At 40.7% G+C, this 23514-nt stretch overlaps 1 protein-coding gene across 3 annotated transcripts in view; it reads left to right on the plus strand.

Moving 5' to 3' along the window:
- The window catches only part of ALDH16A1 (aldehyde dehydrogenase 16 family member A1), a 62042-nt gene that overhangs the window by 3347 nt on the left and 35181 nt on the right, over nucleotides 1-23514 (plus strand). For 2 of the 3 annotated variants that reach the window (XM_026677463.2, XM_087946793.1), the window contains 6 exons: nucleotides 1164-1549; nucleotides 5476-5578; nucleotides 6677-6803; nucleotides 11951-12129; nucleotides 15558-15635; nucleotides 18126-18310. In XM_026677463.2, coding sequence (XP_026533248.1) covers nucleotides 1164-1549; nucleotides 5476-5578; nucleotides 6677-6803; nucleotides 11951-12129; nucleotides 15558-15635; nucleotides 18126-18310 — 1058 coding nt within the window. The remainder of the gene's footprint in view (nucleotides 1-1163; nucleotides 1550-5475; nucleotides 5579-6676; nucleotides 6804-11950; nucleotides 12130-15557; nucleotides 15636-18125; nucleotides 18311-23514) is intronic. The other variant, XM_026677464.2, reaches the window with a different exon arrangement.

Raw genomic sequence — 23514 nt, forward strand, 5'->3', positions numbered from 1 at the left:
CCTAGAACATAGGAGAAATTTTCTGACAGAATAATTAAGCAGTGGAACAACTTTCCTCCAGAAGTTGTGGATGCTCCAACACTGGAAGTTGTTAAGAGGAGATTGAACAACTGTTTGTCTGAAATTGTATAGAGTTTCCTGCCTGCACAGGGGCTTGGACTGGAAGACTTCCAAGGGCCTTTCCGACTCTGTTATTCTATTCTAACCTATTCTACTTTATCATGTTTGGGTTAGAATGCTAACAGGGTCTTCTCTTGGCTTTCATTTGTAGTTGACTGGATGGCCAAATAGTTAGATGCTTTATTCCCCCTTAAGGGAGCCTTTTGACTGGATAGGATATGAGATGCTTTGGATGTTTATCGTCCATTGAATTTTAATATTCCATGTTTAATATTTTATAGTAGTATATTAGGACCAACAGGAAAGGATAATAGGAACTAGTGCATGTAGTCTCAACTTAAAACAGTTCACTTAGTGGCCCAAGTTACAACAGCACTGAAAAAAGTGACATGACTATTTTGCACACTTATGATTGTTGCAGCATCCCCATGGTCACAAAATAAAAATCCAGATGCTTGGCAACCAACTCACATTTATGACAGTTGCAGTGCCTTGTGGGTTACGTGATCCCCTTTTGGCAACCTTCTGACAAACAAAGTCAATGGGGAAACCTGACTCATTATAAACCACGTTACTAATTTAACAACTGCAGTGATTCACTTAAAAAACGTGGCAAGAAAAGTTGTAAAATGGGACAAAACTCGCTTAACAAATTTTTCACTTGGCAACATAAAGTTTGGGCTCAATTGTGGTAGTAAATTGAGGACTACGAGTATTTAAATTCCTATTCCTTTTTTCCAATGATGCTCCCTCTATTTCCCCCCCCACACCCGAGATATTTAATGTTCACTGAATTATATGGGTTTTAGAGATTTTTTTTTCTCTTTTGATGTTTCTACATCAGACTTCCTTATGTATGTTAATAACTCCTCTCTTGATTCTTTGAATCTCACTTTGTCTATATGAATGATGAAAGGACATGCTGCTTTAATGGTGTATGTATGTCAGAGGCTGGTTCTCATGTCTGGCGAGCTCCGGTGACATAGTTTTGGTCTTCCTCTCTGCCACTTGAGTAATATCATCTCATTCCTCCCTGCCACCAGCTTTTTCAAGGCCACGGAGTCTGCTGAGCATGCGTGAGAAGTTGGCCCAGCTCCGGAACAAGAGGAAGAGACCCTGGGATGACAAATTTGACGAGTTGGTGCGAGATATCCGGACACATTTCAGAGAGAGAGAAAAGCTATTTCAAGGACTTTGGGAAGAAGAGAAAGCCCAACGGGAGAAGGATCGGCAGCTTTGGGTAGCTGAGATGGCTTGGATTCGGCAAATGTGGACCAAGAGCCAAAAGGAGAAGGAAGCAGGGGAAGAAGACAAGGGGACGAATGGCCCTGGGCATGTAAAGGAAGAGAACCGAAATAGAGATATCTGCAAAGACTCAGAAGAGGGATCTTGTAAAGAGGGCAGGGCTCAGGAGCCCCTGCTGTTAAAGGTTGCTCATGCTTTACAGCAGCCATTCATATCTCACTAGCTTAAATCTCTTCCTCTGGGAGATTTTTTTTGGAGGGAGAGGGACAATTTATTTCACCTTTATTGTTTTTTTTTATAAACAATTCAAGGCAACGAACCTCTATATAATACTCTTTCTTCCTCCTATTTCCCCCACAACAACCCTGTGAGATGAATTGGGCTGAGAGAGATTGATTGAGCCAAAATCACTCAGCTGATTTTCGTGTCTAAGGTGGGGATGAGAACTAATAATCTGCTGATTGGTCCCAAATCAGTCAGCCAGCATTCGCACCTAAGGCAGGACTAGAACTCTCAGTTTCTAGCCTGGTGGCTTAACCACTAGACCAAACTGTCTTTTGTTCAGTTATAGTGAATGAATAAACTGTGGTGGTTGAGTATGTACAACACCAAATCCAAGGTAAACAAGCCACATTTGGATTTAATGTGGCTTGAAGAGCCGTGGTGGCGCAGTGGATAGAATACAGTACTCCAGGCTAATTCTGCTGACTTCTGGCTGCCAGCAGTTTGATACTCACCGGCTAAAAGTTGATTCAGCCTTTCATCCTTCTGAGGTCAGTGAAATGAAGACCCAGATTGTTGGGGATGATATGCTGACTCTCTGCTTAGAGAGGGCTGTAAAGCGCTGTGAAGTGGTATATAAGTCTTAAGTGCTATTGTTAATATATTGGAACCCAGCTTGTAATTCTCATGAGCCTCGAACAACATACTTGATGGTCAGGGATGATGGGAATTCTAGATAATAACATCTTATGTCTTCCAGTCTTCTTGGGGGTTTCAAAGTTTGGCTTTTGTATCCTGGCATTCAAGCTAAATTAGTATTTTTTGGGACAATCTCACTCTTTCCCACCCTTCCATAGTAACTCTTACAGTAGGATTAGATTCTTTGTAATAATTATTTTAGCCTTGAAATCTTTCTACAGTCTAGCACTGTCTTTCTCAACCTTTAGGTTTAACCAATTGATCAATCAGTGAATATCTCTGCATAGATTTGAAAATGAATGAAAACAATGCAGGTAGTCCTCGACTTACAGCAGTTCATTTAATGATCATTCAAAGTTACAATGGCACTGAAAAAAGTGACTTATGACTGTTTTTCACACAACCTTTGTAGCATCCTCATGATCATGTGATCAACATTTAGATGCTTGACAACTGGTTCATACTTATGATTGGTTGTCATAAGTGATTACCTTTTGCAACCTTTTGACAAAATCAATGGGGAAGCCAGATTCACTTAACAACCATGTTGCCAACTTATCAACTGCAGTGATTCACTTAACAATTGGGTCGTAAAATGGGGCAAAATTCACTTAACAAATGTCTCACTTAACAACATAAATTTGGGACTCAATTGTGGTCATACATTGAGGATTATTGTGGAAAAGAAATCCATACTATACTTTTAGACATCTGGTACTTGCAAGTTTTTCTTTGTGAAGAGTATGGACAAGTTTCTGCATGAAAACAGCTAAAATATTTTACAGTAGAAGACAGCTAATTCCCCCTTAATGGATGACAGTCTTTGGACTATTACATCTGATTAATGTAATTTACTATGGCATGCGTGAGTATCTGATCCACTGCAATCTTCTGCATGGCCCATATGGGTCATTCCACTTACATTCCTCCCCGCTGTGTTCTTACTACCATGCAAATCACATTTTCTCCTTTTACCAAGCAGTTGAATTGCTGTTGGTTCTCTTTTACCAAGCAGTTGAATTGCTGGCTTAGAGTGGTACAGGAGATGGGAAGATGGGCATACTTTCTACTTGAATTTTTTTTCACTGTTCTAGACGTGTTTTTGGCAGGTTGAAGGAACATACTCATAATGGAGAGGAAAGAAAAGAAGAAAAACTGTAAACGTGCACAAGGGGGATGCTGATGGCAAACTATCTTCTTTTATTGATTTTGTGGATAGTTTGATGTAGTGATTAAGGTATCGGGCTAGAAACCGGGAGACCATGAGTTCTAGTCCTGCTTTAAGAACAAAGCCAGCCGGGTGTCCTTAGGCCCTCATTCTCTCTCAGCCCTGTGAAGCGGGCAGTGGCAAACTACTTCCAAATCTTGCCAAAAGTCTTCAGAGAGAGTACAGGCAGTTGCCAAAAGACAAAAACGGACTTGAAGGCACACATGCATATATTTATGATTGACCTTCAAGGGACCTTAATATTTAAAACACAAGTTTTGGAAAAGGGAAGTACTCAATCACTTGGTATTTCAGATTAGACATTTTCAAATTAGGCTTTAGAGAAATTCTGAGCTTGGAGATGTTAGTCCTTTTCTTTATGCAAACTGAATTAGAAGTTGGTTGTGGCAATGAGGAAGATAACTAGCTGTATAGCAAATTCTCCTTTGCATGGAACGCTTACTAGCCCGAACCAGAACTTATTAGAAAACTATGGATGATGAATGACATATGAAGCTACTATATCACCTGCTCATAATCAGAGAGCTAGAAGGATCAACTAAGAGAATAATAATGAATTGTGTTCCGCTTGCATATCAGGTTGTTTTGTAAGTAATCAGGTGTCATCAACCTGATTTGGAGGCAGAGCAAAAAGCTCAGTTTGGAGTATCTTCAACACTCTTAATAGTCAATGTTGGAGTAATATGGCAAGAGCTACCAGGATGTGGAAAATTCAAAGGTTATCTGTATATATAAAAGCGAAAAAACTCACACATCATCACAAAATCTCTAGAACCGTAAGTCTACAAACATGAAATTTGGCATGTATGTTCCTCTTGGCTTCTAGGTGCTCACTAAGAAAGGATTTGTCAAAATGACCATCAGAGCTTTAGTATTTCCTATATTATTATTAACACGCTCTGATGCTAAAGAGTTCTACTCCCCCTCCCCACCTGAAAAGAACTCTGTTCCAAATGCAAAACACAAGCAGAGGAGAGGAGTTTCAGTTTTAGTTTCACAGCACCAAGCAGCTTTAGTACAGAACAGTTGAGCTAAGCCACCCCCAGGCTCCTTGCTGTTTCTTTCTTTCTCACACAGCAAATCTTGTTTCAGTTTCCGAACAGCCCTCAACTTTTCTCTCATACTGACAGCATGCTAGCCAGATGAATACCAATGGATGCTGGTAAGCAGAGGCAGAATTTTTCCCCTTATTTTCCTCCCCAAAAACTAAGCCTGGCCACATAGTTTCGTAGCGAAGCACAGGTATCAAGCTATTAAGTATATTGGTACACTGATATATAGCTAGTTCGGTATAGGTAGTCCTCAATTGGGACCATAAGTGGGAACAAAATTTCCATTGCTTAATAAGGCAGTTATTGAGTCTCTCTCAATTTTACAATCTTTTTGCCATAGTTGTTAAGTGAATCATGCAGTCATTAAGCAAATTCTGCTTCCCCCATTGACTTATCAAAAGCCAACTGGGAAGTTCATAAACAATGATCACATGACCCTGGGATTCTGCAACCATTGTAAATACATGCTGGTATTTTGAAACCTGAATCTTGATCATGTGACCTTGGGGATGCTTGTAAGTGTAAAAACTGGTTGCAAGGCCCTTTTTTCAGTGCCATTGTCACTTTGAACAGTCGCTAAATGAATAATTGTAAGTCAAGGATTACCTGCAATGTTAAAGGCTGAGTATTCTGGTCTTTCCTCTCAATCAGGGTGAATCAGTGGGTAGGGAAACAGTGAATTTCCAGATGCTACAGTAATGGATCTCCTCTCGGCCCTGACTATTGGCCAGGCCTGACGAGTCCATCTGCTTTCTGAAGCTACAGGTTTCCTCCCTGAATCTAGCTGTTCCCTCCTGTTTTCTGGAAAAGGTTGCTAAATATCCATTATTATTTGAAGAAAATTCCAATTCTTCCACAGAGTAAATACTTCTTTTCCCTATAACCTGACATTTCCCTCTTTCTCTTCAGTCCTGGCTGGAATCTCATGGTCGTAAACTGGGACACTTTATAAATGGCAAGTGGCTGAAACCAGATGGGCGAGAGACCTACACACACAAGAATCCTACCACAGGTAAAAATGGTGGATGAACAAGGGAGGCTGGCTTTTGTGGGAGATTACATATATTCTGGCAGGGGAATTCTGGGAATTGAAGTCCACCCACTTTAAACTTGATACGGTAGAGAAACATTGATTTAATATTTTATATGCTTCTGCTCCAAAAACCCAATTTCTCTGAGGCTGGAAAGGCTATATTTTCTGTGCTGTTTGTAATGCCATGAAGCTGCTGATAAACTGGGACTAAAGAGATGCTGAAGGCCATTCACATGGCCTTACTGTCAACCATGAAGTGAACCTGGCTGAGGCCATCTTGGAGGATTCAGGGTTGTCACAAAGCAGAAAAAGGGATGGAGGAGTGGGGTGGGGGGAAATAGCTAGATGGGGTTTTGTATCCAAAACACAAAAGTTTTCCTGTGGGAACCAAGGATGTTCTAACAGATGGCTGACCAGAGAAGGAGTGAAGTAACCAAGCAACTAGCCAGCGCCTTGATTGGACAACGTGACCGGTGACTTGGGGGAAAGGGGAATCATTTACTTTTTAATTAGGTGAAAGCCACAGGAACTTTCAGAGTCGGCTTTCACAGTTGTGTCAATATGATGTATCCAATAAATTGTTCTTTGAGGAACTTGCCTGCCTCAAGAGTTCTGCTTTCTATGGGTGCTTTATTTGGAACCCTGACACTTATTTGATCCCAACTCCCAAAGCTGTAGTGGTTGGTGCTAATTTCTCCTTCCCTTTCAAAAAGGGGCAGACTGTATTCCTTAAAAAGACAGCAAATCCTGCTTCCCAAAATTGCTAATAATTTCTAAATCTTTCAATCAATTCATGGTGGTGCAGTGGTTAGAATGCAGTATTGCAGGCTGGTTCTGCCTACTGCTGGGAGTTCGGACCTGAACTTGACTTAAACTTCCATCCTTCTGAGGTTGCTAAAATGAGGACCGAGATTGTTAGGGGTAATATGCTGACTCTGTAAATCACTTAGAGAGGGCTGTAAAAGCACTGTGAAGCAAAAAGAAAGAAAGAAAGAAAGTGCTATTGCTATTGTTATTTCAGGGTAGACTTAGCAGGAGGGGGAAAAAAATCCTCTTTTTTTCCCTCCTCTCCTTCAGGGGAACCACTGGCCACCACAATCCAAGGCAAGAAAGAAGATGTGGACAAAGCTGTTGAAGCTGCTAAAGTAGCCTATGAAAGTTGGAGCCTGCTCCCTGGCCATGTTCGAGCCCGACACCTTTACAAGTAAGAGGCAGTCACAATCTTGGCTACTTACAGATAGCCTTCTACTTATGAACACAATTGTGCCCCAGATTTCTGCTGCTAAGCAAGACAATTGTTCAGCTTTCTTCAGTTTTGAATAGAATAAAAATGGAATTCATTATTGGCCAAGTGTCATTGGACACACAAGGAATTTGTTTCCAGGGCATAAGTTGTCAATCTACATACTAGCAACAAGTGATGGTCATAATCATCGTAAAATACATTCATCATAATCATAAATGATAGTCATAGGATACTAAATAGGCAATCGACATAAATCATACTAGGATACTCAATATTAAATGAAACAATATAAATTGTAAGATACAAGCAACAAAGCTATAATCATAAGAAGATAAGGAGATGGGTAATAGGAAAGATGAGAAGGATAATAGTAATAGAGTTGTATGACAGTGTTGTGGGAATTAGTTGTTTAGCAGAGTGATGGCATGGAGAGGGTGGGGGCAAACTGTCCTTGTGTCTGGTTGTTTTGACTTGCAATGCCTGTAGCCTCACCTTGAGGGAAGAAGTTGAAACAGCTTATGTCCAGGATGTGATGGGTATAAAATACAAAAATACAACAGCAAATAGTAGGAAAAATAGGGGAGGGAAAAGAAAAAGGAAGAGGGTAGAAAAGAAGGGGGGGTGGAGAAAAAAGCTGTTGACTGCTAACTGCCTTTGGTGCAGTAGAATAAGATAATAACATCAAACCTCAATTTTTTACTTTTACATACCGTAACAGTATAAACTAGCCATTTCTATAACAAAAAATCTAATTACAAAAGCCCAAAGTTTCATTTTTTTCCCACCTCAAGCACAAAGTCCAAGTAAAACAAAAAAATTGTGTTTTTTTTTCTTTTATCAAAGCAGTCCATTTAGCCATCAGTTGTTAAGCGAGTTATGCTGCATTTTTACATCCTTTTTGTCACAGTTGTTAAGTGAATCGGTGGAGTTAAGTAAATCATGCAGTCATTAAGCGAATCTGCTTCCCCATTTACTTGGTTTGTCGGAAGCCAGCTGGAAAGGTTACAAATCGTGATCACATCACCCTGACACAGTGCAACCGTCACAAATGCATGCCAGTTTGCAAGTGCCTACATTTCGATCATGTGACCATGGAGATGCTGCAACGGTCATAAGTGTGAAAACTGGTCATGTCACCGTTTTTTCCCAGTGCTGTTCTAACTTTCAACTAAAAGAATACAAGAGGTTTCGTTGACCACAGATTGGGGAAAGAGTGGTTTGTAGTGAGAGATGCTAAGGAGCTGTAATTCAGTAACATCTGGACATTCTCCACCCATATCCTGGACCTGGTTGCAGAACTGTAACAACTACAGGTAATCCTTGACTTACGACAGTTCCTTTAGTGATTGTTTGAAGTGACAGCATCACTGAAAAAAATGACTTATGACTGTACTTCACACTTATGACCGTTTCAGCATCCCAATGGATGCTGGTCACATGATCACGTGATCATGGTCACATGATCAAAATTCAGATGCTTGGCAACTGGTTCATATTTATGACGGTTGCAGTGTCCTAAGGTTGTGTGATCCCCTTTTATGACCTTCTGACAAGCAAAGTCAATAGGAAATCCGGATTCACTGGACAACTGTGTAATTAACAACAACTGCGCTGATTCACTTAAAAACTGTGGCAAGAAGGATTATAAAATGGGGCAATATTCGCTTACGAACTGTCTCATGTAGCAACAGAAACTTTGGGCTCAATTGCAGTCGTAAGTCGAGGACTACCTCTACACCAGGCTTACTGTTTTAGTTATAACATGTCTGGCTAGGGACATCCAGAAACATCACTGTTTAATTTTTTTTTCCAGCTGTCATTGGAAACCAGAGTTCTAAGTAGAATTTCGTTTGTAGAAACAAAGAAGTTCTTTAGTAGAATTATCGAAGTGTAATTTCTAAGAGTTTTGAAAGAAGCTATGCCATGGTATAGCAGTTTCCATATAGTTCAGTGTTTTCTTTTTTTTAATGAAAATGTTATTAATTTTCAATAAACAAACATACACAAACAAAACACAAAACATGAAAGCATAAAACTTCTTTTTGGAAAGTTGCTTAGTCCCGGGTTACATCTTTTTATACAGACATAAATCAAATTCATGCTCACATTATATACCATTTCATATCTTATTTATCATTCTACATTTTCTATATAGCTTCTCCCCTCTTTTTACTCTCTTAATTCTATCTTATTTATTTCATCTCAATTTAAATCATTATGCTTGTATCATTTATCTGTTCTATTTCAATTATCTATTATCTTTTCTCATTAACAGAAAATTTCTCCTGTAATCACTGATTGAAGTATGATGCCTTTATATCTTTCCCCTAAATTTAAATTTAAAATAATATATAGTTTCCATTTTGATTCTGCGTAGTACATTCTAAAGCTACATACTATATTTTAAAATAGGAAAATGATAAGTTTATAATATAATTAAAACAATAATCCATAGCAAATTAAACTATCATTAAATCTTAAGCATTTTACACATTCCTTTTAATATTTTATCTCATTTTATAATCATATAGTGTTCCAGTTTTCTAACATTATTTCAAATACAAATACAACAATACAGTCTTATGTACTTTTGCAGAATCTCTTTTAAAATTATATTTTTACCCATTTTCTCTACATAAATCCTGTTTCTTTACATCTTGTTTCAAACCTTTGTAACTTCTCTTCCTTTTCCCCCCTCCTTTCTTCTCCAGTCTAGCCTTTTTACCCCACCCCCCGTCTCTTGATCTCCACCCTCTTAATCTCCACCCTCTTCTGTATTCCTCTTTTCTGTTGCTTTCTGACATTGTATCGATTTTTCACCTTATTTTTCCCTTTTTTGGTTGTTGTTTTTAAGTCTTAAATTCTCCATTCTCTTTCCCCTCTTTCCCTTTTCTTCCCCAACTAAAGTTGTTTGTTCATTAAAGATGGCTTCTTCTTCTTCATCCCAACCTTCTTGTTCTTGTAATTGCTGATAGGTAGAAATCGCCATTTCTAAAAAATGAAAAACAGATCCAGAAGAGCCATTCCCTTCTTGTTCCTCTTCTTTTAGCTTTTTGAATTCCATTTTCAGTTCATCAACAAGTAATGCCATAGTGAAAAAGTTTTTAAAACAACCCAAAAGTTTTTAGCCTTTCAAATAATAATTTCCAAAGGTCCCAAAGTCACCAAGCAGTCCAAATACACACAGTCTGTTTCATTTAGCACTTTCTTCTTTTTATACTTTCTCTTCCTGGGGTACAGTTCAATTGCAAAGTTCCAAAATGTATCTTTTAGAAGTCTTGTTACAATTTAACTCTAGTCTTATAAGTTCCAAGCAGCCTCCTCCAGAAAAATCTTAATGTTAATTCTTTTCTTCTCCCTTCCCACTTATAGCAAAGAGTAAAACAACAATTTTTCTTTTTCAATGTTCAGAAATCTTTAATGTCCCCTTGGCTTTAACTTTCAAATTTAATTACCTGCTAGTGCCAGAACGGGTTTTTCCGATTTCCATCTGCTATCACCGTAAGGAAGGAGAGTGAGAAAAAACAAACTTTCCCTTTTAACTTTCATCCGCCGCTTTTCCCAGTCTTCTTTGGGAACGATGTATCTTTGACGAAATTAAAATTCCAGGGTATTTAGATGCTACTTATTATCCCGGTCAGCCAGAACTTTCACTTTTTCAGCTTCCTCCTGCACATTCTTATCCGGATGCAAGCTTCTTTGTGGCGGCCATTGCTGACTGCTGCTCCACCACCTTCGGAAAAGGGAGTTAAGCCAGCTGAGGAGGGGGGTTGCAACTCCCCCGGACCCCTGCTGGATCTCCCCTATCTTCAGTTACCTCTATGGGGTAACTATTAGCCCCCAAATCCGGCTGCATCGGGGGCACTCCAGCGGCGAGCGCAGCAGAAACCGCGCATGATCACGGATTCCTGCCGCCGCCAAAGCCTTACAAACCGGAAGTCCCATATAGTTCAGTGTTTTCAAGCTTGGCAATTCCCCCCCCCCCAAAAGAAATGAAATGTTTTATTATAGGTTATCATAAAACAGAAATGCAATAAAAAAAATTAAAGTTAGAGAAGTGCAGAATGACAAAAAAATAGTGAATTTTGACTTTTTTTTTTCAATGCAGTAGAGTAGAAAACTACTTACAACCCTAACCCAAACTTGGCAATTTTTAAGATGTGTGGACTTCAACACCCAGAATTCCCTAGCACGGGGGTCCCCAACCCTCAGGCCGTGGCCCGCTACTGGGCCATGAGCCATTCAGAACTGGGCTGCAGAAGCAGCAGGGGGGCACAAGCGGGTGCTCCAGTTGCATGAGCAGTGGCCGCGGGTGCTTGCCGCTCATGTAAATGGAGCTGCGTGTGTACTCACACTTGCTCGTGAAGAAACATCCCCTCCCCCCACCACCTCCAAAAAAACAATCCTCAAAGCCAGAAAGGTTGGGGACCTCTGCCCTTGCCAAACAGAATTGAAGTCCACACATCTTACAAAGTTGGTGTGGCTGAAGATCCTCTGCCTTGGCCTTCTCCAGATAAATGTATTTCATCCTCCAGAATTTTAATTAAAAGCCGTAGTGCCTGGGGAATTCTGGGAGTCAGAATCCATATGCCTGGAACTCACCTGGTTTGCTGGTAATTGTTGACTTATGATCACAGTCATAAGTTGTGCTCATTGTTAGGAAAGTCACCATGTGATTGTGTCCGTTTTTATAATATTTTTAGTGGTGGGTATTAAGCAAACACCACAGTCATTAAGTGAACACTGTGGTCATTAAACAAATCCATTGCCAACAAAGGAAACTGGAAATAAACACCAATTTCCGGGGCGGTGGGGGGGAGGAAAGGTGACATGTGATTGCAGAATACTGTAAATGGCCTTAAGCGTTGCCACTTGCTGAGTGTCCAAAATGTGATTATGTGGCCATGGGGTGAGCTAATTGTCGGAAATTAAAATCTTTGGAGATCCGTTGTACATTTGAATGATTGTAAATGACTGGTCTTAAGTCGAGTAGAAGAGTTTCTTAACGTACTATAGCTTACTCCTCTCAGCTGGTCCCGTAAGTGAAATGCGTGCAGCCATTCATTCCAGCCATGCTTTATCTGAGGTTGCCCCTTCCCTGACAGTGTTGCCAGGACCATCCAGAAACATCAGCGGCTGCTCAGTGTTCTGGAGAGTCTCGACAGTGGAAACATGATCCGTGAAAGCCAAGAAGCAGACCTCCCGTTGGTTGTCCGGCATTTCTACCACTACGCAGGATGGGCCCAACTGATGAAGGAACAGATGAGCAACTGGCAACCACTTGGTAAGTCTCACTGGGGAGACTGGAATCTTAGCCTGGAAAAAAACACCCGGCATCCTATTTAGTCAGGTTTTCCTAGCAGGAAGTTTATCTGCTCCCCCTCCCCCGAAGCACTGAGCACTGGAGCGGGGATCTGACTGGGGAATTCTGGGGGTTGAAGTCCACAGGTCTTAAAATTGCTAAGCTTGGAGGCTTCTGCACTAGAGGAGAGTGAAATGGTTGAAACCAGTGGTAGGATTCAACCGGTTCTCACCATTTCATCTGAACCGGTTGTTAAATCCCCACCCAATCAAAGTGGCTCCTGGGTGTTGCGCTGTGCAGGAGGGAGAACCGCAGTGGCTGACTCAAGGGAAGGAGAAGGCCAAAATTTCCCTCTTTGTTCTCCCTGCTCCTCCTCCTTCCCTCATGCCGGCCCTCCGTTGCCCATTTCTCCATTGCACCCCAGCATCCAGGATCCACTTTGATAGCGGGGAGGGGGGCGTAATTTAACAACTGGTTCGCCCAGGGTCAGGTTGGCCATCATGGGAGGCTCAACCCACATGTGCGGTGGAGCTGGAGGACAGGGATGGGCCAAACCTCCCATGACAGCCAACCTGATGCTGGGTGAATCGGTTGTTAAATTATTTGAACCCCACCTGTCAGCTGGTGCTCCATTCAAAATCCAGGAAAGAAATACTTAAGACTCTTGTAATTAGAGAAAAGATGTCTTTTACTGGAAGTCAGTGGTAGCAACAAGAAAATTCTGAATCTGGGTAATTAGGCACGCACATCGCATATATCAAGGGAGTGAAATGTTCCCACCCCCAACAGTTCAAACGGTTCTTCCAATTAAAAGTTGTGAACTACATCATGCGGACATCTCCAGGTGGTGATGATTAGTTGACCTTGGCTTACTCAGATAAAGGGTTGCAGTTGCGAAGAGAAAGCTAAGCAGGAATGAGAAACCCTCCCCAGTTTATACAATATTAGTTAGCAACATTTGCAGCTTTCATTCCATACATTTCCCCCTTCCACCCCCCCGTTACTCATGGCAGCCAGAAAGAAACAAAGGAAAGGAGGAAGATCTTGAAGGCTGACACCCACCACTGGTTGAAACACTCAGTTTTAGATTCCATGTAGTGGTTGTGAGTTCACAGCAGACTGTTTTGTTCTCCTGAAGGCGCCTGAAGCTTGTAATGATGTCAGCGTTCCAGCAAATCTCCACTCCAACCAATAACTCCGAGGCAGACATTGCTCAAAAGTTCTCTTTTATTTGGATAGTAACTGGCACAACTGGGGGAATCCCGAATCTGAAAACTCCGGGCTTCCTTGCAATAATCAAAACTACAAATCCAACCCCCCCACATCCATCATCACATCACATGCCCCAATCATCATCCATCCCAACTGAAGACCTCCCTCACATGCGCACAATAGCATGGCCTTGAACTGCAAAAATAATGTTATTTTGTCTAACTACATTTACCCCAAGAACTTCCACCCTCCCACTTTCCCAGGCTCAAAACGTGGCAGCGTGTGAGCATCTGGTTTCAATATGGCTTCCAAAGCTGACAAATGACCTGTTGACACTCGAAATACCACCAGAATGGCCATAACAGGAATGGGGCACATTGGAAGCTTGAAATGACTTGAATTTGACCATTCAGTGTGCCCTTGTCAAGCACAATAATGCAGCAGTGGCAAAGAAAGAAGTGGTTTGTTTATAAAGATTGCAACGTTTCTGAAATTAAGAACTAGCTTGTACAGGTGTTCCTTGGCTTACAACCACATTTGAGCCCAAAATTACTATTGTTAAGAAGCATACTTGTTAAGTTGAGTTTTGCCCCATTGTATGATTTTTCTTGCCACCGTTGTTAAGTGAATCACTGCAGTTGATAAATTAGTAACCTGTTTGTTAAGTGAATCGGGCTTCCCCCTTGACTTTGCTTGTCAGAAGGTCTCAAAAAGTGACCTTGGGATACAGCAAAGGTCATAAATATGAACCTATTGCCAAGCTCTCAGTTTTGATCCCATGATCGTAGGGATGCCGCAAAGGTCACAACGATGAAAAATGGTCATAAGTTACATTTTTCAGTGCCTGTGTAACTTTGAACGATCCTTAAACGAACTATTGTAAGTTGAGGACTACCTGTATGTAGAATGTCTGTATACAAAGAGGCATCAAAGTGTACTCCTTTTGCCTTTTTTGGTAGTGGGGAGTGAGTATGAAGGTTACTTAGAGATTGCTATTGGGTGGGGAGAAATGGCTGACCTTACCGTAATGTCCAGGCTTTGTGCTGTCCCATGCCTTCTAGCAGAATGAACACTTCCCAAAGTTGTGGCCGATTCTGCACAGCTTCTTAAACTAATCCTTCATCATCAATAATTTTCTCTTCAGTTTTTTCAAACGTCCTTGAAATTCTTCAGCAAATATTAGCAAGGAAAAAGAGGAGACAATGGTTAAACATAATCTTTTCTTTGGGTATGTCTATTCATTGTAATGGAATCACCTAGGAACAGTAGCTCTTTCCACGTGCTTAAAGGCTAATGGGGTCATGCAGGCATGCGCGCGCACACACACACACAAATATTAATTCTTAGTGATTAGATTTGGGACCACAGGCAGACTGCCAATCTTCCAGTAGTAAACCGCTCTGTTTAATTACGTTTGCTTTTTGCATTGTTTTTATTCTTTATTTCTGGTATAGCTGGCTGCAATAGCTTAATGTTTTACAATAAAAGCCCACAACCAGGTTGACAGTAATAAAAAAGAAAAATAAGAACAGGCACTAGTGATAGGTTTACCTGTTAAGGCTGCAAAAATTTTCTAGTACATTTGATTGATCGTTTTGCTTTTGAGCATGGGTATGAATATGCTATGGGTTGTGGATTATGGTTTTTATAAGGGATATTTGAAGGATGAATATTGCATGTTGTATGCTTCAACACTGGAGGTTTTAAGAAAAGACTGAACATCCATTTGTCTACAATGGTATAGAGTCTCCTAAGACCTTCAATGTCCCTTTCAACTCTGTTATTCTGTTATTAAATGAGAGGTGAAAAATACTTTAGATATGAAAGATAACTTATTGTATGATATTATTATATGACTAGTTATATGAATGAATGTAATAAATAATTTAAAAATTCAATAAAGAAGTCAGTTCCTAAAGTTCAACAAGATTTGCATTCTAAAAACTTTGGTTTGCTATAATGTAGGTTCAGCTAGAATCACCGCTGTATTAATGCAATATACTGGTTAGGGAGTGTCCGGAGTTCCTCTCTAAGAAATTTAGGAAGTTTTGATCCTGGACTGCAGCCTTCCTGTACAGATCTCAAAGTGCAAAATAGAGGAAATTTGGCACATTTGGAGGCTCCTAAAAAGGATTATTGTAGAAACGGAACACAGCCACGGAAACACTCAGTTTCTGATGAAACTTGTCTCTCTATAGGTACTGTTGCTATTCTTATTCCTCGAAGTTTTCCTTTGCTGACGCTGACGTGGAAGTTGTGTTCAGCCCTGGCGATGGGTATGTAAAAATAGTTCCAACTCATCTAAGCAAGTCTTGAGATCCATCCTGGCACAAAAGTCATTGGGTTGATCTCTATCTCGTGAGGTTAATCTGAGAGTAAAATTATTCAGAGAAAGAGAAACTTGGACTCAATTCCTTGAAAGACGCTGTAGTTAAAAATATGTATTTTTATTCCATTAAAAAAAAATTATGTGCTTGCCCAATTCACTCGCAGTGACTCCAGCTGCCTTATAGAAATGTAAAACCCAATGAACTTCCAGGCTTCTGGTGATAACAGTCAAACGATGGGCTCCATATCATCTTGGGATGTCTAGGCCCATTGGCAAAACCGTGTCTTCAGGGTTTTTTAAAAGGGTACCAAGGTGAGGGCCAGTCTTATCTCCACAGGGATGATATTCCACAGAAAGGGAGCCAACCACGGATAAGGCCCTTCTTGGTCCCATTAGATGGACTTTCTTAAAAGAAGGAACCTGTGGCGTACCGTGTCTCCCTGCTGTGCTTTTAAAGGAAATACAGTGGAATCTCAGATCGCGAACGCTTCTGTTGCGACCAAATCGGGTTCCAACCAGAAAATCCATCTGATTTTTAAATTGGGTCACAATTCAAAAATCAGGTGGTGAACAAACCCGGCCGTGGCAGATTCCCTTTCCGCACCGATTTCTCCTTCCATGCCTGCACAGTCCGTGCAGATTTTTGTCTGCAGTCGGTCATGCTTCCGGTCACGACCAAATCGGGTTGAGACCATAGTCCTGGAACGGATCACGGTCACGACCCCAGTTTCCACTTTACTGTAACCTGGAGTTGAGAGTCAGTTTGGGGTAGAGGTTTAAGGCATTGGGCCAGAAACCAGAAGATTGTGAGGTCTAGTCCTGCCTTGGGCACAAAGTCAGCTGGAGGACTTTAGGTCAGTCAGACCTTTCTCAGACCTAGAAAGAAGGCAGTGACGCCTGAAAATACTGCCAAGAAAATTGTATGGATTTTTTACACTGAATGTTGGCTCTTAGGCACTATGACTAACAAACTGGAATTATAAACTGGGAACTTTAGTATACATTGTATAGATCAGGGGCATCAAACTCAAGGCCTGCAGGCTGGATCTGGCCTGCAGGGTGCTTAGATCTGGCCTGCAGGACTGCCGTTCAGGAGGCCGCATGCAGCCCTCCCAAACTCCTTTTTTGCTGGCAGAGGTTTGCAGGAGGTCATCACAGCTGAAAATGGAGCTCGTGAGTGCCGTGTGTTGCCCTCCTGAGATCCGTTTTCACTTTCAGAGGGTTGCAAGAGGCCGTTGCAGCCGGAAACAGAGCTTGGGAGCCGATTTTCGCTGGCAGAGCACTCAGGCCACCACAGGTGCCCCTGACATGAGTGACGTTGAGCTGGCCATGCCCACCCCGGCTAGACCCACTCTGCAGCCCACCGAGGTCAAAACAACCCTGATGCAGCCCTCAATGAAATTGAGTTTGACACCCCTGGTATAGATTAATAAATTCACAAAATCTACTTTTTTATTTGTCATTTATCTGTCCCCAGCTTATCTTAGTTGAAAATACTTTGTTTTTATATATTGCTGATATTAGTCTTCTGAGCTAGGTGTTACCTTGATAAGAATGTTCCCTAAACTCATGGGATGTTAAGCGCCAAGGATCTTTCTCCCATCTTCCCTTACAGTTTCATTGGCCAACTAGCCATGATTGAACCTTGAGAAGGAAAAAAGGACTCTGGTCCCCATGTTTTCCCTGCCTCAATTGTCTTTTTCAAACTGTCTTTATTTACAAATATGTTCTTGTCTTGATTCTGCTGATGCAATACCAGCTGCAACTTTTTCTGAAAATCCACAGTCCTTTTTTTTGTGAGATCTTCTGGGGCAACATTTTAACAAAAAGCCATGAGAGTTCAGGGCCTTATGAAGTCTAAATCGGGCACTGTCTTCTGTCATGAAAAAAATGGAAATCATTGACTCCGCTTTGGTCTTCTTCAGCTTTTCCCTGCCTAATGTCCTTCAATTTTCCCAAGTGACTGGGAATAGAGGTGTTTGAACCCCAAAATTATCTTGCTGAGACATTTGTTAAAGCAGTTGTTAAATTAGTAATACGGTCGTTAAGTGAATCTGGCTTCCCCATTGACTTTGCTTGTCAGAAGGTCACAAAAGGGGATTGCATGACCCCGGGATACTGCAACCATCATAAATATGAGTCAGTTGCTAGCTGTCTATATCTTGGTCACGTGACCAGGGGGATGCTGCAACAGTCGTAAGTGCGAAAACTGGTCGTAAGTCACTTCTTTAAGTGATGTCATAGTTTTGAACGGGCACTAAATGAGCTGTTGTAAGTTGAGGCCTACCTGTAATAGGAGTTGCAGTCCAACATATTTGGAGGCCACTGCATATCAGATGGGGGAGAGGAATATAGGGAATAGATATCTCTCTGGCCTTTTAGCGACCTTTTCCCTTCTTTTCCATCCCTAACTCTCCGTTGCCTGCTTTGCCAACAGGAAACACGACGATCTTGAAGCCCGCCAGGTCCACCGGGTTGGCTGCTCTGTTCTTGGCCGAGGTCTGTACCCAAGCTGGGCTCCCCCCAGGGGTCTTCAATGTCCTCACTGGCGATCAGGGGCTGGGAGATGCCTTGGCACACGACCCAGGCGTTGACAAAGTGGCCTTTGCTGGAACTGCCAAGGTAAAGCCCCTTTGTCTCCATTCAGGCATTTAGGAAGAGGCTCCTCAGGAGGAAAGATCAGGGGTGTTTGGGTTTTTTTTGCCACTCTTGAGGGTAGCATAGTTGAAATCTCGGTCAAGGCAGAGGTCTCCAACCTTTCTGGACTGGCAGGGGAGGGAAGAGGGGATGGTTTTGCACAGGCACTTCTTTCATAAATGCAGCTTTGCACTCACGCGTGCTAACCCACCACTTCCATGGCCCGGTTCCAAATGGGCTGCAGTCTGGGCCATGGTCTGGAGATTGGAGACGCCCGAGTTAAGGCACCAGGCTAAAAGCAAGGAGACTGTGAGTTCTAGTCCTCCCTCAGGCATGAAAGCTGGGCGGGTGTCTTTGGACTAGTCACCAGGAGACTGTGAGTTCTAGTCCTGCCTTAGGAAACCCAAATGGATGACCTTCGGCCAGTCACTCTCTGTTAGCCCAACTTGCCGCCCAGGGTTGTTGTTGTGGGGAAAATAGGAAGGAGTATTGTAGTGTTCACCACCTTGATTTATTTATAAAAATAAAAAGGCGGCATATACATAAATAAAAATATCTGATGAGGCTGCAGTCCTGTCTGCATTTTGTAAACTGTTGCATTAAGAGCAGGATGAAGTTATTCTTCATCTTACAATGACTTGTGAGGCATGAAGTATTACATTCAAAGTCAGCCAGGGATCTATTCCATCCCTCCGTTTTTTTTTTAAATTGTGTCTTTACTTCAATTTGGTGAAAGAGAATTTCCTTCAGCCATTCTTTGACAAGATAAGAGAATTTTGCAGAAATTATATGGCAGCACTATTGCTATTATGGCTGTTGTTGATTTGCTTTATGAGCTATTTGATTGGGAAGACAATACAGGTAGCCTTTGACTTACGGCACCAACTGGGAACAGAATTTCCGTTGCTAAGCAGGGAACATCTAAGCCGTACCTAATTTTATCATTTTTGGCCATGGTTCTTAAGCAAATCACTTAGTTATTAAGTGAATCATGTTGTAATTAAGCAAATCTGGGTTCCCCTATTGATTGCTTGTCAGAAGCTGGAAGACACAAATAACGATCAGATTAGCCTGGAGGATGCTGCAACTGTAGTAGTTGCCCAGTGCCCAAATTTTCATCATGTGACCATGGAGATGCTATAACAGCTGTAAATGCAAAGATCAACTGTAGGTCACTTTTTTCAGTATTGTTGTGACTTTAAATGGTTGCAAAACTAATGGCTGCAGATTGAGGATTATGTGTAAGTAGAAAATATGAAAAACGCATCATAAAAATGAAAAAAATAATATGCCACATGAAATAAAATTAAAAAGCAATTAAATTTTAAAAATTGTTTTACAAAGTGTTCAGGCCCAGAGTCAGATTTTAAAGCTTTCTCAGATAGAAAAATTGTTATCATTTAGCAGCATTAACAGGAATAAATATCATTTAGCAGCATTAACAGGAATGCAGTATTTCAGCACTTATTTATAATGGTGATTTTCTCCAATTTGGACAGCCTCCAATTATATTTTGGGCTTCAGCTCCCTAAATTCTCATAATGGCTATGTTGGCAAGAGAAATCTGGGACTTGAAGTTCATTTCCCAAAAAAGGCTCAGATTAGGGAAGGCTGAACCACAAGGTCAACAAAAGATTTTGTGTAGATGCATTTTTCACTGTATAACCTGTCATTGCTTTCCTGACTTCCTATGTTTCAGTTAAATCCACAAAAGAAGAAAAGAGGGAATTTGCCCAATGGACTTTTTGCAGCGATGATGCTATTATCATTGCTAAAGAACAGTCCCATTCTTGGGAAATTGTTGTACCAATTAAATTCAAAGAAATATTTCAACAAATTCCTCTGCTCCCAAATTTTGAGGGAAATTTCCAAAGACACCTTTAGTTTTATCAAGGTACCTAATGGGAAGTTCAGCAATTTATTCCTGTGTGTCCAGCAGTGGTAGGATAGACTTCCCCTCCTGAGGCTTCATATTAGATGGTCTGCAACTCCCAGGCTTCCAGTTAGTTCATTGGAATTATGGGAACTGTAGTCCAACACAACTGGAAGATGTTTGATTGGAGATAGTCACAGTAAAGAACATTTTAGATCTGCTTACTGAGGGGACTTCCGGTTTGAGCTTCTTCGGTGATGGACCGAAATCCGCAGTCATGCGCAGTTTCGAGCTGTGCTCGCCGCCAGAGCGCCCCGAGCCGGCTGGATTCGGGGCTAAGCCATCCTGTAGAGGTGGTGAAGAGGGGGGAGACTGTCAGCAGGGTTGAGGAGAACCGCATCTCTCCTTCTCAGCTGGCCATTACTCCCTTTCCCGAAGGCGGTTGCAGCAGTGGTCAGAAATGGCCACCTCAAAGAAGAACTCGACCGGAAAAGAATGTGCAGGAGGAAGAGAAGAAGAGAAAGTTTTGGTTGACTGGGTTGAACTGAAAAAGCAACAACGTAAGGTACCCTGGAATTTGAACTATAAAAAATAACATTGTTCCCAAAGAAGATTTTGAAGTAGCGAAGGAGAGAGGGAAGGGAAAGGATTTGGCTTTTTTTTTTCTTCCCTTCCTTATACTGACAGGTAAGAGATTCAAGTAAGAAATTGACAAAAATCCACTTTGACATCAATAGGCATTTAAGCTGAAAATAAAATGTGAAAGGGATAATAAAGACTTTTGGATACTCAAAAATCTTTAAAAGAAGGAAAGGAGAGAAAAGGAACGAATAAAAGGGTGGGATCTGGAAAAATGGAGGAGACTGCCTGGAAATAAAAAGAACACAGTGAAACTTTAACAAGACTCTAAAAATATACATTCTAACTGAAACTTTGTAACAAAATAATAGAACCCCAGGAAGAGAAAGTGGAAAAAAGAAGCAAGAAGAAACAGCTTTTGATTATTTGGATTACTTGATGATTTTTGGCTATTGGATTTAAATGACTAAAATCAATCGGGTGGTTGTTTAAAAGTGTTTAAAATGGCATCACTTTTGGAAGAACTGAAAATGGAACTTAAAAAACAGAAAGAAGATGCACAAGAAGGAAGAGGTTCTTTTGGCTTCCTATTTCAATTTTTAGAAATGGAGATCTGGAACTATGAGAAACAACAAGAAACACTTATAGAACAAGAAGGTCAGGACAAAGAAGAAGCCATCTTTAATGATCAAGTAATTTTATGTGGAGAAAAAAAAGGAAAGGGGGGGAAAGAGAGTGGAAAGTTTAAGATTTGAAAAAACAACCAAAAAAAATAATAGTTTGAAAAATAATTACAATATTACAACAGAAGAGAGGATTACAGAAGAGAGAATTAGAAGTAGAGAGACAAGGGGGCAAAAAGGGGAGGGGGAAGAAGAGGGGGAAGAAGGAAAGGAAAAGAAGTTATAAAAGACAGAAACAAGATATAGAGAAGCAAGGAAAATGTATAAGGATTGAAAGTATAAGCCTATTTAGAGATAATGGGTGAAAATTTAATTGAAAAAGGGATTCTGCAAAGGTACATAAGATAGTATTGTTATATTAGAAATAGAAATAATTTTAGAAAATATGAAACAATGTATGATTAAAATGATGGATAAAATACTTATTGTAATGCAATGAAATGTTTGTTAATAAATAAATGAAATAAAGAAAATGAGAGAATAAAATTAGGAAAGGATGGGAACATTTTAATTATTATTAACGATTTATAAAAATATAAGTGAAGAGAAATATGGAAAAAAATTAATTATGGAAAGTTTATAAGCGTTCCCAAGGAAGTATGATATTCAATTGAAAAGAAATGTTAAAGAAGTTAAGATTGTAACTAATATTAATGATAGAACTGAATTGGAATGGAATGAGTGTCTTATTTACTATTGTTTTATATATGTATGTATGTATGTATGTATGTATGTATACGTGGCTTTCATGTGTTGGACTAGTGAGGAAGTGTGTTCCAGCTTTTTTACTGCATTTTTGTGTTCATCCAGGCGGGTACTTATGTTTCTATTGGTTGGTCCAATGTATGTGGCAGGGCATGATGCACAGGGGACTTCATATATGCCTTGGTTTTCCAGGAAAGCTGGAACACACTTCCTCACTAGTCCAACACATGAAAGCCATAGGTCATAGCATCAACTTCAATGGCACCAAAACCCTAGCCACTATAGAAAACCCCAGCCACAGAATTATCAGAGAAGCCATAGAGATTGAAAAAAGACCTGAAAGCATGAATAGAAGAGATGGTTCCACCAGACTGTCAATTATTTGGAAGCCTGCACTCACAAACAAAAAAATCTCCACACCACAAGCCAGGCAAACACCTGGGCACAAATAGATCCCCCCTGATACCTCCAGCTCAAACACACCCCAACCAGGCACCCAGATGAAACCTAGCTTCCTAATAAATGATAGCCGTCCATTTACTCAGAGCCAAGCTGCACTAAAAGCCTCCAATACAGGAACACAATGTTGCCAGCCAATCAAGACAAAAAAGGCATAAAACAGACAGAAGATATTAGAAATACCAATCAAGCAGAACACAGCAAACTCCAAGACCAATAAACACAGACCAAGACTCCCAACCAATCAGGATGAAGAAAAAACCATTCTGGCACAGCAGTAGGCTAGCCCCAAATTTAAAACTGAAACAACTGTAAAAGTCTGACTCACAGACGAACTCAATACAGAAGCCTGATGATGGCAGATGAGATTCTGCCGAAACGTTGCTACAACTTTAAAAGCACAAGTATAATGACGTGGAAAAATACCCGAACAAAGCTGAATACCATACATGTAAGTACCCGCGAAAACTTAAGAAAACACACACACACACACACACACACACACACATACATATATATATATAATGTTAGGGATAACATTGTTTTACCCTAACTGTTTTGGGTAAAGATAATAAAATGATGAATCATGGTTTGTCAGATAAAGTGTATGTGACTTTAAGCTAAAGGAATGTAATTAAGGGTGCAGCTGTAAAAGTACTATATAAGCAGCAAGGCACTCTCTGGCTCTTACTGGCTGGCTTATTGAAGACTGCATTCTTGCTGGATCGGGGAGGAGAAGAAGTGTTGGATTACTTTGAAGATATTTCTCAACGGAGAGAAGATAAGTTTTGGACAGATTTATTATATGTGTACTGACACTGGCTATTCGACACGGACTTTGCAATTAGAGTATCCTCGACAAGACTTGACTGAATTTGGTATTTGACTAA

The sequence above is a fragment of the Notechis scutatus genome, chromosome Z (genome assembly GCF_049901735.1).
Source record: "Notechis scutatus isolate UNSWTSFEM ecotype Mainland chromosome Z, rNotScu1.2, whole genome shotgun sequence".
Taxonomy (NCBI): Eukaryota; Metazoa; Chordata; class Lepidosauria; order Squamata; family Elapidae; genus Notechis; species Notechis scutatus.